This window comes from Taudactylus pleione, unplaced genomic scaffold (genome assembly GCF_031769625.1).
Source record: "Taudactylus pleione unplaced genomic scaffold, aTauple2 ptg000116l, whole genome shotgun sequence".
NCBI lineage: Eukaryota > Metazoa > Chordata > Amphibia > Anura > Myobatrachidae > Taudactylus > Taudactylus pleione.
In genome coordinates this window covers 18,624,755-18,643,528 of record NW_028284518.1, presented here as the reverse complement: position 1 = coordinate 18,643,528, position 18,774 = coordinate 18,624,755, and the positions used below count along the sequence as shown (strand labels likewise).

At 43.8% G+C, this 18,774-nt stretch overlaps 1 protein-coding gene across 1 annotated transcript in view; it reads right to left on the bottom strand.

The window, feature by feature from the left end:
* Nucleotides 1-1,701: 1,701 nt before the first annotated feature.
* The window catches only part of IRF4 (interferon regulatory factor 4), a 34,522-nt gene continuing 17,449 nt past the window's right edge, over nucleotides 1,702-18,774 (bottom strand). The window contains exons 5-8 of the mRNA XM_088471795.1: nucleotides 9,927-10,034; nucleotides 8,267-8,620; nucleotides 4,241-4,353; nucleotides 1,702-1,845 (exon numbers count right to left, since the gene is read on the bottom strand). Coding sequence (XP_088327921.1) covers nucleotides 1,702-1,845; nucleotides 4,241-4,353; nucleotides 8,267-8,620; nucleotides 9,927-10,034 — 719 coding nt within the window. The remainder of the gene's footprint in view (nucleotides 1,846-4,240; nucleotides 4,354-8,266; nucleotides 8,621-9,926; nucleotides 10,035-18,774) is intronic.

Sequence of the window (18,774 nt, the reverse complement as noted above, 5' to 3'; positions counted from 1 at the left end):
CCCACATCATTTACACCTCCACATACCTGTCCCACATCATTTACACCTCCACATACCTACCCACATAATTTATACCTCCCAATACATGTACCACATTATTTACACCTCTACATACCTGTCCCACATCATTTACACCTCCACATACCTGCCCCACATCATGCACACCTCCACATACCTGTCCCACATCATTTACACCTCCACATACCTGCCCCACATCATGCACACCTCCACATACCTGTCCCACATCATTTACACCTCCACATACCTGTCCCACATCATGTACACCTCCACATACTGTACATATCCCACATAATTTGCACCTCCACATACCTGTCCCACATCACTTAACCCATTATTGAACTTGAAAACTGACATTTCTTTATTGGCCAAATTATGCTATTTAAAGAACCCCTCAAGTGCATGTATTATTCATTAGGCAGAGGTTCTTCACTGTGTCCTGCAATTTTTTACCTAAAATAAAGATTTTCCCTACTATTTAATCTGCTCAGCAGCTGCGCACAAAAAACTGCAAATTTCCTCTGAAAAGCAATGCGATTTGGAATTGGATTGCAAATGTAATTGCAAATGTAATTCGCAAGCTGTGAGAACGGCTCACAGGACCAGGGACACCGACAGCCGCGCTGGGTCTGGGGGAAGAAGGGGGCGTGACCATGTCCCCTTTGAAGACGGGGAGGGGGTCGCTGTGAGTTCCTCAGCCCGGTGCATAGCCAGTGGGGGGCGCGATCAGTGTGATCGGTCTCCCCACAGGCATAGGAGACTGCTGTGGCTTCTACTTAGAAGCTGTGAGCAGTCTCCCAGTGCAGCCCCAGCAAACAGCAGCGTGTGCTGGGCTGCTTTAATGTAATAGTAAGGGGGGCAGCACCGGACCCCTCCAGCAAGCCCAGGCCCAGGTAATTAGTACCCGCTGCCCTTCCCCCTCTCGGCGCCCCTGCACAGGACCCAACTCCCACCTAATGGAATTGACCCCTTGGTATGTGTCTGCTGATTTCCTAAATTGGGCTCCTTGTATTGCAACATTTACCGCTTATTATCTCTTTTTGAAATTGTTTAGAAGATGGGACATAGCTGGTGTAATTAGATATTAGCATGCCATGCAACTGGATCTGTCCAGAACTGCATTGTGGACAGATCCAGTTGCATGGCATGGTAATACCTAATTACCCCAGTTATGTCCCATCTTGTAACCAATTTCATAAAGAGATAATAAGCGGTAAATGTTGCAGTGCAAAGGATATACGAGTGTTTGCAAGGGGAAAATAGGTGCATTGCCCCTTTAAATCCTTAATTTCATTTTTTTCTTTTAATCTAGTTTCAAAGCGCATGTAAACAATAATATGTTGTGAATGGATTACAATCTGTAGCCAATCTGAGTTGTAGTCACATTTTTGTCTGGCTATATTATCATGAATATATGTGTCAGTTTGATACTAATTTACATATTTATTTTATACAAATACCTTTTATACAAAAATATATATATATAAAAATAATGTTTGATAACAAGTGACCCAAAACATCATTAGTTTTATAAGAACGTTTCTCAGAAAAAAAATGGAAGCTTTAGCTTTGTTCTGTTCCCCGCCAAAGAAAAGTCTATTGCAGCATATCAGCAATGGACGGTGTTCATGTCAGCGCTGGGCTCGTATAAATGGCACTGCTCTACTTATCAGCAAGTGGTCTTCATTCTTGGAGTGGGATATGGCGAATTGGCCGATGATAATCTTCTGAGCTGCTAATGAGATCTGAAAATTCATATCCTCTCATAAAATGTCCTCCATTTTGTTCTGCAAAACCAATTAGCTGCCTGGCAAACACGGGCTCAATCTAGAAATCAAATAAAGTATTTACTGCGTCAGCCGTACAGATGTGAATACTTACTCCCCACAATAGTTTAGAGGTGCAGCTTAGCAGCATCAGTTATATGTGCAAATGTTGCATCACTGTAGTCTATTTTAAAATGTAATGTAATAAAGTGTCATATGCACAAGAGAGACAACAGTGTTGCATTTTATATATATATATTAAACAAATACAGTAAATTCAGTGCGCAAATCATTCAATCAATCAATGCATAAACACATATAATACTGTGAAGTATGTGGCCTCCCTTCTTTCTTGCCTCTATTCACCACCACAATGGTTTTGAAATGAAACAAACAAGATGTGCTTTAACTGCAGACTTTCAGATTTAATTTGAGGGTAATTACATCCAAATCGGGTGAACGGTGTAGGAATTACAACAGTTTCAATATGTGCCTCCCACTTTTTAAGGGACCAAAAGTAATGGGACTATCAACTCAAAAGTTATTTCTGGACAGGTGTGAGCTATTCCCTCGTTATTTCATTATCAATGAAGCAGGTAAAAGGTCTGGAGTTGATTCTAGGTGTGACATTTGCATTTGGAATCAGTTGCTATCAACTCACAATATGAGATCCAAAGAGCTGTCACTATCAGTGAAGCAAGCCATCATTAGGCTGAAAAATCAAAACAAACCCATCAGAGAGATAGCAAAAACATTAGGTGTGGCCAAATCAACTGTTTGGAACATTCTTAAAAAGAAAGAACGCATCGGAGAGCTTAACAACACCAAAAGACCCGGAAGACCACGGAAAACAACTGTGGTGGATGACAAAATAATTATTTCCCTGGTGAAGAAAAACCCCTTCACAACAGTTGGCCAAATCAAGAACACTCTCCAGGAGGTAGATGTATATGTGTCAAAGACAACAATCAAGAGAAGACTTCACAAGAGTGAATATAGAGGGTTCACCACAAGAAGCAAACCATTGGTGAGCCACAAAAACAGGAAGACCAGATTAGAGTTTGCCAAACAACATCTAAAAAAGCCATTACAGTTCTGGAACAACATCCTATGGACAGATGAGACAAAGATCAACTTGTACCAGAGTGATGGGAAGAGAAGAGAAGGAAAGGAACTGCTCATGATCCAAAACATACCACCTCATCAGTGAAGCATGGTGGTGGTAGTGTCATGGCGTGGGCATGTATGGCTGCCAATGGAACTGGTTCCCTTGTATTTATTGATGATGTGACTGCTGACAAATGCAGCAGAATGAATTCTGAAGTGTTTCGGGCAATATTATATGCTCATATTCAGTCAAATACTTCAGAACTCGTTGGACGGCGCTTCACAGTGCAGATGGACAATGACCCGAAGCATACTGCAAAAGCAAACAAAGAGTTTTTTAAGGCTAAAAAGTGGAATGTTATGCAATGGCCAAGTCAATCCCCTGACCTGAATCCGATTGAGCATGCATTTCACTTGATGAAGACAAAACTGAATGGAAAATGCCCCAAGAACAATCAGGAACTGAAGATATTTGCAGTAGAGGCCTGGCAGAGCATCACCAGGGATGAAACCCAGCGTCTGGTGATGTCTATGCGTTCCAGACTTCAGGCTGTAATTGCCTGCAAAGGATTTGCAACAAAGTATTAAAAAGTGAAAGTTAGATTTAGAATTGTTTAGTTTGTCCCATTACTTTTGGCCCCTTAAAATGTGGGAGGCACATATAGAAACCGTTGTAATTCCTACACCGTTCACCTGATTTGGATGTAATCACCCTCAAATTAAATCTGAAAGTCTGCAGTTAAAGCACATCTTGTTTGTTTCATTTCAAAGCCATTGTGGTGGTGAATAGAGGCCAAAATATGAAAATTCTGTCAATGTCCCAATATTTATGGACCTGACTGTATATATATATATATATATATATATAATTATATATATAAGACAATTACACCACATATCTCACTTACTACACAACAAACCCAGAGGGATTTTGTTTCTTGTAGCTGCCAGGATGGAAATGACAAATTATACTTCAAACAGTTGGCTGTAACCTGACATAATATATACAAGATGCTAATGAAGTACTAGAGTGGTCCATACTCCAACAACCAATCAGAACAGATAATGCTGCTGGTGTCATAATATCTGTATCTTTACACCAGGTTAAAATAATGGTAAAATAAATGGCTCATAAGAAGCGTATCTATGGATGGGACCAAGTCTAATTAGGTTGTATCTCTAGCGGATATTCTGCACTTACTTGTACTTGCCCTCACTTTAACAAAGTTACACTTACTTACTCCTATTCTGCCTCTAGGCGTAAGGGACTGCAGGTCTAATATACATTAAAGCCTAATTATGGACATTTTCGTTTGCATACACAGTATTGACATGTTAAATAAACTTACATGAGCTGTAATCAGTTTCCTTCCTCTCTGAGCATCAGGAAATTCTTCCCCAAAACACAAAATAATCTGAAATCTTGGAACCGGACGTCCATGGTGAGCAAATGCCTGTAATTCTGGTAAATTCAGAAAAATAAGTAATCACATTATATACAGCATGATGACGTCTTGGCAACTAAATGCTTAGGGTGGCCTCCCACACCTTGTTGCAGTGTGCTTTGCTTGAACTGCCTTGGAAGATTTGTGGCTCAACTTGAGCTGGTGGACCTCGTTGTGTGTGGAGCTGATGCAGACAACCCCAGTCAATTTGGGGTGTTCAGATAAGCTGTATTTTAATTATGAACAGTGTATAAAATTGCTACAGATTAGGGATGCTAACTATGGAGTTGAGGAGATGTATGTATGTATGAAAACTATTTTCCTGCATCCTTACCTGCCAAGCATCTCGAGTTCATGGGGAAATTTATTTGAGGGCTCTGGGCTGCATTGTCCCGATCGCCAGGCAATTGGACATATGCAAGGCAGGGGTGAATGGGTACCATACCCATTTGACACTGATCCATGCAGCAGTGAAAGAGTGGTAGGAGGGGGTGTGAAGGGTGTTAATATGCTGTCTAGCACTTTTGAGACACCTATCTCGATCAGCTCACATCCAATGTTAGAAAGCATCCCCATCTATACAATGTCAGAGAAGTTTGGAGGGCTAAGTGGCTAGAGCACTGTCTGAGCCAGTGCTTTCTCTAGGCACAATAGCAGCTTGCTACACCACAGAAAGCAACACTAAAACATTGAAGTAAGACCATTACTGGAGTTTTTACACCGGAAAATGTGATCAACAGTACATATATACAGTATACTATATACAATATCAGTATGAAAACATTAGCATGCATAAGATTACCTATGAGAATTTTATACATGAAGACCATGTACTTTTCATTCCAGAAAAATTGCTGTTAGCTTTTATTAATATTAGACATACTTATGTGAGAATACAATAGGGTTATTCTCTGTGTGACGTACAGGACATTTGCATACATATAAGTATGTGAACTGTTTCTATACCACAATTTTTTTTCTGAGTCCCGTCCATCATGCAGAGTTTTTAAAAATTCCGGGAGGAACGATTTACTGCAGTGAAAATGTTCTGGTGTATATTTTCTACTAGCAAAGTATTTAAGACTTGGGCACCAGAAAAATAATAATTGTGGTATAGAAGCAGTTCACGTACAGCATGATGTCCCGGGACTTGAATGTCCCATTCAGCACACAGAGATTCACCCAATATTAGATATACAAACTACCTAACAAAAATGGAAACCAACATTTTGTGTGCTATATTTTAGTCATTTTTAACACATTTTCTTTAAATGTAGCTCAGTGTCTCTTTGCTATCACCATGACTACGATTGGCAGAAGTGTCATACAAAGCAGTGCACCATGGGAACTAGCGTCAGACTGACATATGATCAAGGCGACGGGGAAAAACACGTATCGTCTTTTTGGCACAGGAGATCGCACTCAAAAGTTCTCTGCTCACACCAAGCACATCCCTCTTCTTTTTAATTTACTGTTCTCTCATCCAAGAAGCACCTGAGTCCCTGCAATGGCTTTAATATCAGAGACCATCTAACTTCCATTATCGACAGCTGAACCAACCACTTAATCTGTTTTTCCTTCAGAATGTCGACAATGACAAATAAGATAGAGGTATGTCGAATCTGGCATGCCAACATGTTTGTAATGCAATGTAAAGCATCATAAGCATGTCTGCTTTAAAACTAAGGGGTCTATGTAGCAAGCAGTGGAGAAGCGAACCAGTGAAAAAGTTGCCAATAGCAACCAATCGGCTTTGAAGTAGCATTTATCAAGTACAGTCTATAAAATAATAAGTAGGAGCTGATTGGTTGCTATGGGCAACTTCTCCACTGGTCCACTTCTTCACACTTATCACTGCTCGATAAATAGATCCCTAAAGGTTTGAAACAGCAACGTGCACTCTTCCATCACATTATTATATAGAAACATGCGTTCGCTTCCCCATTCCACATAATGCTGTTCCACACTTAGAGCCATAACTAGACTTTTTGGTGCCCTGTGTCAGAAAGAGCATTGGCACAAGCCCCCCTATATTTCAAATAGGGATATAAGGCACGCACCCGAAAAAAGGACCAGGGCCAGGGAAGAGATGGGGGAGGCCAGGAGATGCTGGGGATAAAAGAAGAGGAAGCTACAAGTGAGAATGATAATAAACAGAAAATTGACAGGCCCAAACAGCACCCCCTGCCCTGCAGTGACCTGTGCTATGGCACAGATCGTACCACCCTAGCTACTCCCCTGTCCACACTCTGGGGCTGAAGCACAGTTGGACACTAGCATACACAACTATAGATGACATTCAGTCATCTCCAGTTGTGACTGAAGGGGCATAATGGTTCTGTAACAGCACGCTCTCATGTAATCTTAGTTCAGAAAGGGCGTGTTGATGGAATTGTGGGCTCTGCCGAGTTGTGCATACATGTAAATATACATATTTTCAAATCATTCTTTTGCACTGATAGTGGTGATGGCTATGAATCCAAGCACAAGGATAGGGGCGTCCGGCCACAGAGATGCGTACAACTCAGCATTCAGGAATATATACGGATTTAGGTCCTGATTCAGAGGCGCTCGCTATTTGCGAGCGCTCGCTCTGAATCAGGACGGATTTAAAGAAAAAAAAATCTGCCTCCAGGCTGCTCGTATAGCTGTGGGTGACCACCCACAGCTTGTGCGGGCAGCCTGGCCCTGGTCGCGATTATCACGACCATCAGGCTTGTGACGAGACCCTTGTGGTAGGGTCTCGTCCACCGCAAGCCCCAGTGAGCTTCATGCTCTAATAGAGCAGGAAGTTCACTACTGACATCACGTGTCAGTAGTAAATTATTTATTCCTTCGGGAACGCCTCCACTTGTGCAGCCAAACCCCCCCCTCCCCCCCCGACCCGCCTACAACACGGGGCGAGATGTCAATCAACATTGACAGCCGCCCCGCCTTGTAGCGAGCCCTGGAGCGAGTGATTTCTCATGATGCTGCCCGACCATCGACTCGCTTGCGAGCAATATGCACTCGCGAGTGGGTCTGGATCAGGCCCTTAGCCCCATGCACGCAATGCAGGAGCAATTACCGCCAGCTTTTGTTCAACTATGCATTAGTCCTTCTATCTGTAGCTTCTCTTTTCCTGGGATTTATTGTCTTTGAATACAGCTGGATGGAAAATGGCCAATTTATTCAGCTGTGATGTGTGGTTGGGATAGGACCGAAAACACTTATAGGCAAACTAAAACATACAAGTTGTGTGTATAATGCTGAATACGTTTTTTCAAATATCGCTATAGGTCACTATGAAGCCTATGCCCATAGAATGCATGACATAATGGATATATTCATTTTTCATAACTATATTCCAACTACATTGGGCAGCACAGACAATGTAATGGTTAGCATTACTGCCTCACAGCACTGAGGTCATGGGTTCAATTCCCCCTATGGCCCTAACTGTGTGGTGTTTGTATATTCTCCCTATGCTTGTGTGGGCTTCCTCCTGGTACTCCGGTTTCCTCCCACACTCTAAAAATGTACTGGTAGGTTAATTGGCTTCTAACAAAAATTAACCCTAGTGTGTATGTGTGTGAGCATGTTATGTGAATTATAGATTGTAAGCTCCATGGGGGCAGGGACTGATGTGAATGGCCAAATATTCTCTGTAAAGTGCTGCGGAATATGTGTGCACTATATAAATAACTGGTAATAAATAAATAAATAATTTAAGGAACAATCAGCCAATAAGTGACATCCCTCTTGGAACACGATTCTTTTCATACCGCATGGAACAGAACATATTGGAGAGTCGGGGAAGCTCAAAGCACAGGTTTCATAGTTCTCAAGCATCCCTTTTTGTGCCTCATTGTACCCATCCTTAAAACCAAACCAGATTATTGATATTACATTTTTCATTACGTATATAAAATAATAATGTAAGTAATGTACCTGTTAAAAACTGCTGAGTATCAAATAATTTGCATGGCAGGTCTCGTTCTAGCTTATTGGGACGGTCACTGTACATAGACAAAGGTCCCTCCCAGTATATTCTGCTTTGGCACAGTCTCTTGGCGTATATTCCATCAGAAGCCATCCATAGAATAACACCTCGTTCCAAGTGACTCAGCAGCTTCTCAATGTTTTTCCGCAGACTATTATCTTCAGGGTAAGGAAACAGGATTTGATCTAGACGACTTATTTCCAAGCACTGTCCATGTGAAATCCTGCATCCTTCCGGGTTGGATGTTGTTCGCTCGCCAACCAGGGTATCACGGTAATATAGGCTGATGTGAAACCGGCAGTCTATATGTAAGACAATATCACATATAAACAGACATCCTAACAACCTTTTTACTGTACTGTTAAAAATGACTTATCTAAAATTATTTATTTTAAATTATTGCCTCTTCGGAAACACGGACTAACTCGCCGGATCACACCCCTGGCTGCATCATGCAGGCAATTAGATAAGGCACACAGAGTCAAGAAGACAGACCACTGTGTAGTAAAAAAATCTCTTGAGAAAGACAGCACTGATGAGCTCATACTAAAGGCCCCCATACACGTGCGATATGCACCTTGCGACGCATTGGCCGATCCGATGGCCGACATATTGGGTGATCCCCACACACGGTCCGCCCAATATGCTGGCACCCCCTTCCCACACCCGCATAGCGCTGCATGGGATCGTACATCGCATCCTCAGATCAAATGAACATGCAGTAAGATCTGAAGGTGTAATGTACGACCCCACGGGAGCGCGCACTGGCCAATATCATGCCCACACACGGTACCATATAGTCAGGGGCGCCGAGAGGGGGGGCGGGTACTAATTACTCGAGCCCGGGCTTGCTGGAGGGGCCTGGGTCCGGCACTGCTCCCCCCCCACTTACATCACAGCAGCCCAGCACACTCTGCTGTGTGCCGGGCTGCACTGGGAGACTGCTCGCAGCTGCTAATAAGCAGTCACAGCAGTCTCCTTTGTCTGTGGGGGGAGCAATCAAGCTGATCACGCCTCCCGCGATTAGGCCACGCCCCCTTTTTTACCGGGGCCCGGCGCAGCTCTTGGCGGGTCTGTAGCCGATCCGACGTACCAATATGTCGGATCGGCTGCTATATCGCACCGTGTATGGGCAGCATAACTGTTACAATCCACACAATCCAGTCACAATGCACCATTATGTAAATACCTGCAAAACAGCCACAGGCAATTTGAAATAGGAAGTTGTGGGGTGGGGGAAGCATCATGGATTTGTGTTGCATTTCACTGGAGGCATGGGAACAGTTGTAAATAAATAGTAAAGTTGCAAATAAGGAATAAATAAACATTGCCTGTGACTTCCTAACTTATAATAATTAAAAGTGTTACAGTCACTAAAAGATGTTATAGTCACTAATTTAATTTCTATAGACTCTTGCCTCCATATATGCTACTCATTTTCCTAATGTGTAAAACATGTTAACAGCTTTTAGAAGCAACTTGTTATAGTGTATCTGCTTGTAAATGGTCCAAAAATAAATGAATGAATTATTCATGGTTACAGTGAAAACCACATATATGACAAGACACCATGGGACTGGCTAATAAGTGACAATCATTTCAGCTCACCTGACAATGCAATGGCCTCTCCGCACCGTATACTTGGCTCTATTGGAAGGCCAGGAGTTTGGGACTCTGATGGTGGGCAGGCGTAAAATGATCCAGTAACTTGATAGCCTGATTAATAAAAATAATGACATTTCTCATTGATTTTAATTGTATGATTAGAATAAATTATACATTTATTGCACACATCAGTGGTTTCCAAACTGTGCGTCGTGGCACCCTGGGGTGCCTCGGGACATTTGCAGGGGTGCCTCATGTTGGTGGTCCAGCACCAAATCAAAGTATTTATGGTCAATGTAATGTAAATATGTGGACAAACAGAAGCACAAACCTGTCCACCACCACCACATAACTGACCCTAAAGATGACAGATAAGCACAATTTACTTCACTTTACTACTTTACCAAATATTTTTCTGAATTTATCAATATCCAATTTTTGGCTTAGGGGTGCCGTGATAATAATGCTGATACTCTAGGACGCAGTGATTCAAAAAAGTTTGGGAACCACTGGCATACATAATATTATAAAACAAAACAAAAACCAGCACAATATATTTGACTTAGCAGACTGCCTAAAGAGCACAACATTCTCACACATCATGAGTATCTAGCACTTATGTTGGGATGTGGTTACCCAATAAGCCTACAGGCACAATGAATAACGTCTGTTCTTAGTGCACACCTATAGTATGTGAATCATACAGTATTCATTCATGACTTTTAAGTAAAACAGTTTAGAAAATCTTCTGATAATCTCATCGTAAATGTTTCCTATTTTGACATGAATATTACCCTTGTTTGCATATCAGCAAACTTTACTTTTGCTGCATTTAAGAAATGGAACATGCAATATACTGTCTTGGACCACTACAGTCCCGTTCATGTCATACAGTAGCTACTATATAGGATTATTACATACAGTTTTGCAATTTAAATACTCCCATATAAATATTTACTGATAAAACCCAAGTAATATGAGGAAAAATAAACATTTTGTGGTTACTGGTCAGTCAATATTGAAAAAAACGGACATTTTAGAGACGAATCAAATATGCATTTGCAGCACATATGGCTCTTGAACATGATAACTACAGGGTGTCTCACTCACTATTGGCCCCAAAGTTTTTCTTATAATTATTAAAGTAATTGACGTAATTTTGTGAAATTTGACACTGCGCCACTTCATGTCTGTGGGTTACGTGCACATATAAACCGGTACACAGCTGAGCAACACTTAGCTATTGTCCAGACGTACTCGAAAACTGAGTCAATAAAGGTTCATATCGGCACATAACACACAGATATGGTGAATGCGGGTGCCTCAGTACACAACACCACTGTCAGAATACCTACTGACCAGGAATACCTACTGAACAGGGCCGGATTTAGGTCTGTGGGGGCCAAACATAGTAGTGCCCCCTATGCCCCCTATGCAATTCTCCCATTAGTAATACCCCCAGTAGTTATGCCCAAGTAGTAATGCCCTTTGTGGTAGTGTCCCCAATAGTAATGTTCCCTGTATAAATACCCCCAGTAGTAATACCACTGTAGTTGTTCCGCCCCAGTAGTCATGCCCCCCTGTGTGTACCCAATAGTAATGCCCCCTGTATAAATGCCCTCAGTAGTAATAGCCCTGTAGTTGTGCCCCCAGTAGTAATGGCCCCAGGAGTCATGCCCCCTGTGGTAGTGGCCCCAGTAGTAATGCCCCCTGTAGTAGCACCCTCTGTATAAATGTCCCCAGTAGTAATGCCCCTGTATTAGTGCCCCTAATAGTAATGCTCCCTCTGTAGTAGTGCCTCCAGTAGTAGTGCCCTAGTAGTAATGCCCTGCCTTAAAGTAGTAGAGCCCCCAATAGTAATGCCCCCAGAAGTGGTGCCCCAATAGTAATGCCCCCCGGGTTATGCCCCTAAAAGTAATGCTCCCAAGTAGTAATGCACAACCCCCCCCCGAGTAATGCCCCCAGGAGTAATGCCCCCGTACAAAAGCCGCTTGCACTAAAAAAAAAAGCTAATACTTACCTTAAGCTCCGCTGCCGTCCACGTCCAGTCCGCTTGGCTGCTCCTCTGCACCATGACGTCTCTCCCATAGTGCACTGCGTGAGCCGGAGAGACGGGGAGAGAGCTGGGCGCCCGTTGGTTACAATCTTAGCAGGCGTCTGGCAAATGATGCCTCCCTGCGGCTACGGGGTTAGGTTGGCCAGAGGAGGCGGAACTGGTCCTGTCTCCTCCGGTTCACTTTAACCCCGATGGGTGTGGGGGCCCCTTCAGGTGTGGGGGCCCAGGGGGGCCCCCTGTCGCCTCCCCATTAATCCAGCCCTGCTACTGACTAGCAGTGGTGGCTCCAGATGTGGGGCTACAGTGGGGAACCACACCAACTGCCATCCTCACTGCCATCCTCACTGGCATCCTCACTGGCAGTTGGTGTGGCTCCACTATTTGAATTTTGGACTGCGCTGCTGACTAGGGTGGTGCACAGTTGGCCTTCACTTCGCGCATGTGTGAACAGCTGGCCTGGATGCTAATGGTGAACACTTTCAACACTTGCTATGACTTTCTCATATTTCTCATAGACCAAGGTATCACATTTCACTAAATTATGTCAATTACTTTAAAAGTTATAAGTAAAACTTTGGGGCCAATAGCGAATGAACCACCCTGTATATAGTAACTGGTATTTTGCACTCTCAGACTAACATTTCAACTGGCTACTTAATTTACTAATCTTTTCCCCAGCATTGGACATGGGCACATCTTCCGTCATAAACTGGCAGATACAAACAGCAGAAACCTGACATTTTGTACCAAAGGTGCATACACACGGGGCCAATCATTTTTACGATAACAATATTGTTCAACGATATATCGTGCATATCGTTCAGTGTTTATGCAGTGAACGACCAACGATGCGTGCTCCCACCGGTCGTTAATGATATCCTTTTGTCGTCCATACATGCAGGCCAATCTGACGATATCGTCAGTAATTGCCTGTTCAGAGATGTGACAGGATGACTTCACTGAAAGATATTTTTCAGTGTGTGCACCCAATATCGTTTGTCCTGCACTACAGAACTTCAAGGGAAATCTTTCACCAAAATCATTCATACAGCACATCGTGCCGTGTGTATGTGGCTTTAGTGGCGGTACAGCACCACTATCTGTAAAAATGTTTGAATAATAAGCCATACCCCCCCCCCTTCATGTTAATTCTTTGAAATGCTTGTGCCTGAAGCTGTTTTTTATGTGAATTTGCATCTGATAGTTTACCAAGGAGTTTGTACCCATATCTAATGTGGTGAAAAGTGTATGTAGATTTAGCAGCCAGTTGAATGTTAGAAAGACTGCGCAAAATATCATATCAATATCATGTTACTTAGTATGTGCTATAGATGATGATTTGATTTGTCTCTAGACATTTTCATTTCCATTTTGTTTTTTTTGTTTCAATATTGATTAAATACACTAAAAATGTCTGTATTTCTGCATATTATTTCCTAACCTCTGATTCATATTTGATATGATATTGCCCAAATCTGCAGAGGGTGACTGCATGTAAATAATGGGCTTTGTCCACTTGAAAAAAAAAAGTCTTTTAAGTGAGGTTCTTTACTACAACCTAAAAGACGGTATTTTACCACTCATAAACCCAGATGCAGGAAGGCAAATGGCGTTAGAGAGCATTGCGTTCTGGCACTGTCTCCTCTCTCTACCATACATGCTGGGCACTGGGACCCAGAGTCAGCCAGGGGACGCAACCTCTGACCTGATGACATCATCGCTGGGATACTGCTCATGTTCAGCTGATGCAACGAACTTAGGGCCTGATTCAGCACGGATCGCACAGCTGCGTTTGTACGCACCCGCTAGCTGCAAAAATATGGTAATAAATGCAATCGCATGGCAACTGCAGCACTATACCAAGACGCCCGTCACCGTGTAAAGCCGTCCACTTCCCATGACATGCATCCTCAAGTCAGCAAAAACATTGGTAACATCGAGTAACATCGGAACCATTCGCACAGTTTTGTTTGACCTGACCCTACCTCACAACCTGCTAAACTTCCTGTCGCCATCTAGACCTCTGCCAGCGTATACAATCGCAGGGGCTTAATTATGCAAGCCCTTGTAACGGCGTTCAAACACACAGGCACGTCCGTGTTCTGACGACTACTCCCCCTCTCCACCCCAAAACTGTCACTTCATGTCAATCACTATGCGTGCTATCTGCAATCGCTTCCCGATCACAGAGCACGGTTCGTGCACGAGCACAAACATCGACCGTCTGCGTGCGATTACAGCCATGCAATCCAACATGAATAAGGCCCTTAGCTCCTGAGGTGAGACATCTACTTGTAAATACCACTGTTAACCTCTGCAATACCGCTATTCTGCTTACTGCTCTGTTACTGCTCATACCACTCTGTTACCCAGCTTCCTGGTCAAGGGCTCTCTGTGTGGCCTAACAGTCACTTTCACGTTCTGCCTGACACCTATTGTGACCATCACCCCAATAGGCTATAACAATAAATGGAAGGTTAGATGAGGTGTCGCTCTGCACATATTTGGTATGATTCTGAGTAATACACAAAGTAGCCATATTTGTGGGAAGCTGCAGAAACCAGATTTGCTACCTTATGCTAATGCCATGGGATCTGTGGTGCTTCAAGCGGGAAGCACAGAAGTATACCTGCACTCCCACAAGACGGATCTCTTGTGTGTGACCACAGCATTGCCGTCCAGTTGTCGCCCAGAATCACCCATTTCATGCAAAGAGAGATCTGGCCAAGATCTGCCCACACAGCATCGACCAGAGATATGTTAAATTGTGTAAATTAGCTTCAGTTTGCTAAATCTCGCCATTTGCGGCCGTGTAAGTAGCTGTGTCTGACATAAATGAGCCCCATTATCAGATGCAATGTTCCGTATTACAAACAGCTTGTGTTGTATAAAAGGGTATTAGCAGCTACAGTACATACTATGGAGGACTGAGTTTATCCAGATTTACCGATATAGTACAATGCTGCTATTTAACATTTTATTTCTACTTGCTTTACATGAGATCAGCATGGCTTATTAACCCTATGAGTGCTTTGAATTCTCTTGGAATCATATGGTCATGGGACTACATTTCTGATTAATGGAAAGAAATATACCTCATAATTTCTATATTTGTTTTTTTTAGTGTTCTGTAATGCTTGCGTTTTGTTATATAGGCTTTTTTTTCATCATATCTGTTTTATAATAGTTTATTTTTATTAGTGATTCATGTGTTGATTAATATTATTATCAGACCTATTGGGTATCTTTGGGCCTGATTCAGACCCGCTCGCGAGTGCTGAGCGCTCGCAAGCTGGTCGATGGTGCCCAAGTGCGCATGCGCATGACGGAGGCAGCTCCATCGTACGCATGCGCGAGACCCGAATAACGACAGCCGTCGTTATGGGTCTCGCACCAAAGGGGGCGCGTGCTGTCGATGGTGATTGACAGCACGCCCCCTTTGGTGGGCGTGCCGGGGGCGTGGCTGCCCAGACGAACGCCTACCGTCTGGGGCCGGCCCCACTGATATCACTAGTGATGTCAGTGGGAGTGCTTTTGGCTCTGATAGAGCCAAAATCACTCCTGGGCTTGCGGCAGCGAGACCCTACCGCAGGGTCACATCGCAAGCCCGATGGTCGCGATGGTCTTGACCATCGCGACCATCATTTTGGCCGCTCGCTATAGCTGTGGGTGGTCACCTACAGCTATGCGAGCGGCCAGGAGGCAACTCCAAAATGAAGGAGGGACGGCCCTGATTCAGAGCGAGCGCTCTGTCAGAGCGTCCGGCTCTGAATCAGGGCCTTAGTGCACCACTCAATCTCCTCATATATTGGGAATTGCCTTTCCCCTTGCAGTTCTTATGCTGTGTTGTCAATTTGACACATATTGTGAGCAAGCGCCTAAACTTTTTTTGTGATTTCTATTATAAGCCCATTAGATCATCTAATTATGGCCCTCATTCAGACCCACTCGCGAGCGGCTGACTGCTCGCAAGTGGGTCGATGGTCCCCACTGCGCATGCGCACGACGGAGGGAGCTCCGTCGTGCGCATGCGCGAGACCCGACGAGCGAAGGACTTTCCTTCGCTCGAAGTGTCTCATCAAAGGGGGCGTGCTGTCGATGGTGACTGACAGCACGCCCCCTTTGGTGGGCGTGCCGGGGGCGTGCCTGCCAGACGGAGGCGTTCCCAAGGGAACGCCTACCGTCTGAAACCGGCCCCACTGACATCACTAGTGATGTCAGTGGGAGTGATTTTGGCTCTGATAGAGCCAAAATCACTCCTGGCCTTGCGGTTGAAAAACCCAACCGCAGGCTTTTGCTCGCAGTTTCGATGGTCGCGATGGTCAAGACGATCGCGACCATCATTTTGCACGCTCGTATATGCTGTGGGTGGTGACCCACAGCTATACGAGCATCCAGGAGGACGCTCCATATTAATGGAGGTGGGCCCTGATTCAGAGCGAGCGCTCTGGTCAGAGCGTCCGGCTCTGAATCAGGGCCTATACTCAGCAATTACCATCATATTATACTTAATAATAATCTGCGTACTATGCCCATCAATAACCAGCATGGTATACTCCTAAATGACAATCATATTCTACTGAACAATGAACATCAGCAAGTCATACCAAGCAATAACCTACATATTACACTATACAACAACTAGAATGTTATATTCAGCATTACCCGCAATGTTAACAGCATCTATGCACAGTAACACAAATGTAGCTTTCTATCTGACCTGCCTTTTTTCACAACTTTATATCACTATATTACCATTTTCAGACCTTCAGACAACACAGAGTAGCCAATCAGAAAAGTTAATAACAAAACAACTGTATGCTTAAAACTAGGGTTACGGCGCGTATCCACTAGCCGATAAAATCATTCATTATATTGTGCAATGGACATTGAGCTCACACTGAACAATATATCGTTCAGTGCCGGTACCCTTCCTCATCCCCGAACCTGCACAACCTGATGATTTCGTCAGGTTGGACAGCAGGTTTGGGCGATGAGCGACGTCATAAATGACCAGCGGGAGCGCGCATCGCTGGTCGTTGACGTTGTATCCACTGGGCGATATAATGAACGATTGAACGATAATGATATCGTTATCATTCAATCATTCATTTTATCGGCTAGTGGATACGCGCCTTTAGTCTTAGATTCATATCATATGCATGCAGACTTTTTTCTGATCATGTGCAGTGGAAAATGTATATTAGGCAAACTGATGTTAATGCTGGGAGAATTAGATGTTTTCCATTGAAATTAAAAGAGTGTGGGGCATATGTATCAAAGCTTGAAGCGAGATAAAATTGTGAGATATATATCACCAACCAATCAGCTTCTAACTTACATTTTGCAGGCTGTGTTTAAGAAATGATAGTTTGGAGCTGATTGGTTGGTGATAAATATTTCACAATTTTCTCTCACATCAAGTTTTCATACATATGCCCCTGTCTATTGATTGGTTTCTCTTTTCATAAAAGATACACGTGTTCAAGTTCCTTTATATCAGGGATGGAGAACCTCAGGCCGGAATCATTTGGTCTGGCCATGTGAGCTTTTTCTGCTAGCCTCATCTGGCTAGCAGGGTGCCTAGAATGGCATCCTGCAGCCAGAATATATGCAGCAGTGCCACCTGGAGCATCCTTCGGACGCTTCAGAAGGTCACACTGCTGTCCTTACGGCTCCCAGGAGCATCCTCAGAACACTCCGGGCATTGCTGTAATCACTGGCGATTGTGGCCTGCCCCTGTGTGACATCACACGAAGGGTGTGTGGCCTGCATCGGGCCCACGAATAATAATATATATATCAAAATGACCCTCGACAGAAAAAAGGTTCCCCACCCCTGCTTTTATGCACCTCTGATGAATTTACAAGGAAATGCGTTAGTTGGTCTTTTGTACACTCATATGTTCAACTACTATTATTTTAATTCATAAATTGTATTCCACTTGGATCTGTATAGGCTAACACTGATTATTCAAGATGACATTACATTTAAAAGACAAAATTTGGACGGTTGTTTCTTATTGATAACATACTTCATGCTATTGGACAACTAGCAGGCATTTGTTTAACAAGGAAACATGAGGATAATTGCAGCACTACACTCCAGATTCTGGGCCTGATTCAGAGCCGCTCTTAAGCGGCCGCTCGTTCGCTCTGAGCGATGTTCGCACAACTGCGCATGCGTATGGGTCATAATGCGCATGCGCAAACCAGTCATTGCGGCCGGAAATCGAGCACTCGCAAAACAGCGAGGGACTGCTAATTTGAGTGACAGAATGTACCGTTTGTGGGTGGTAACAGGGGAAGGTGCTTGAAAACGAGGGAGTGGAGATCCGAACGCAGGCGTGCCTAACGGTAAAAAGGACGTTTAATGGGAGTGCATAATTAGTAAAGGAGCGTCATAAACCACGTCACTTGGTTGTCTTTTAGCCTGAACTGCTCGCAGTGATTGCGGTAGGAAAAACCTACCACAAGCACTGCGAGCAGTTCAGATGCCTTTCGATGTACCCGATTAAACAAATAAATACCAGAGATGACGTGTGATGCGTACGGCAAAGGGGCGTCTTTACAAAATAGTGAGCGCATTTTTCGTTCGCTCGCTCAGACATAGAGGCGTCAACAAACCACAATGAGCGAGCGCATAATTTAAATAGCCGGCCCCTTTTTTTGAACGACCGTCCGCAAATAGCGTCCGGGTCTGAATCAGGCCCTCTGTGTGCTGCATGATTCTGGTTCTGTATGCAGGAGGATAGTAGGCTACTTTCCGTCAGCGAGTGTCAAGATTACCGAACAT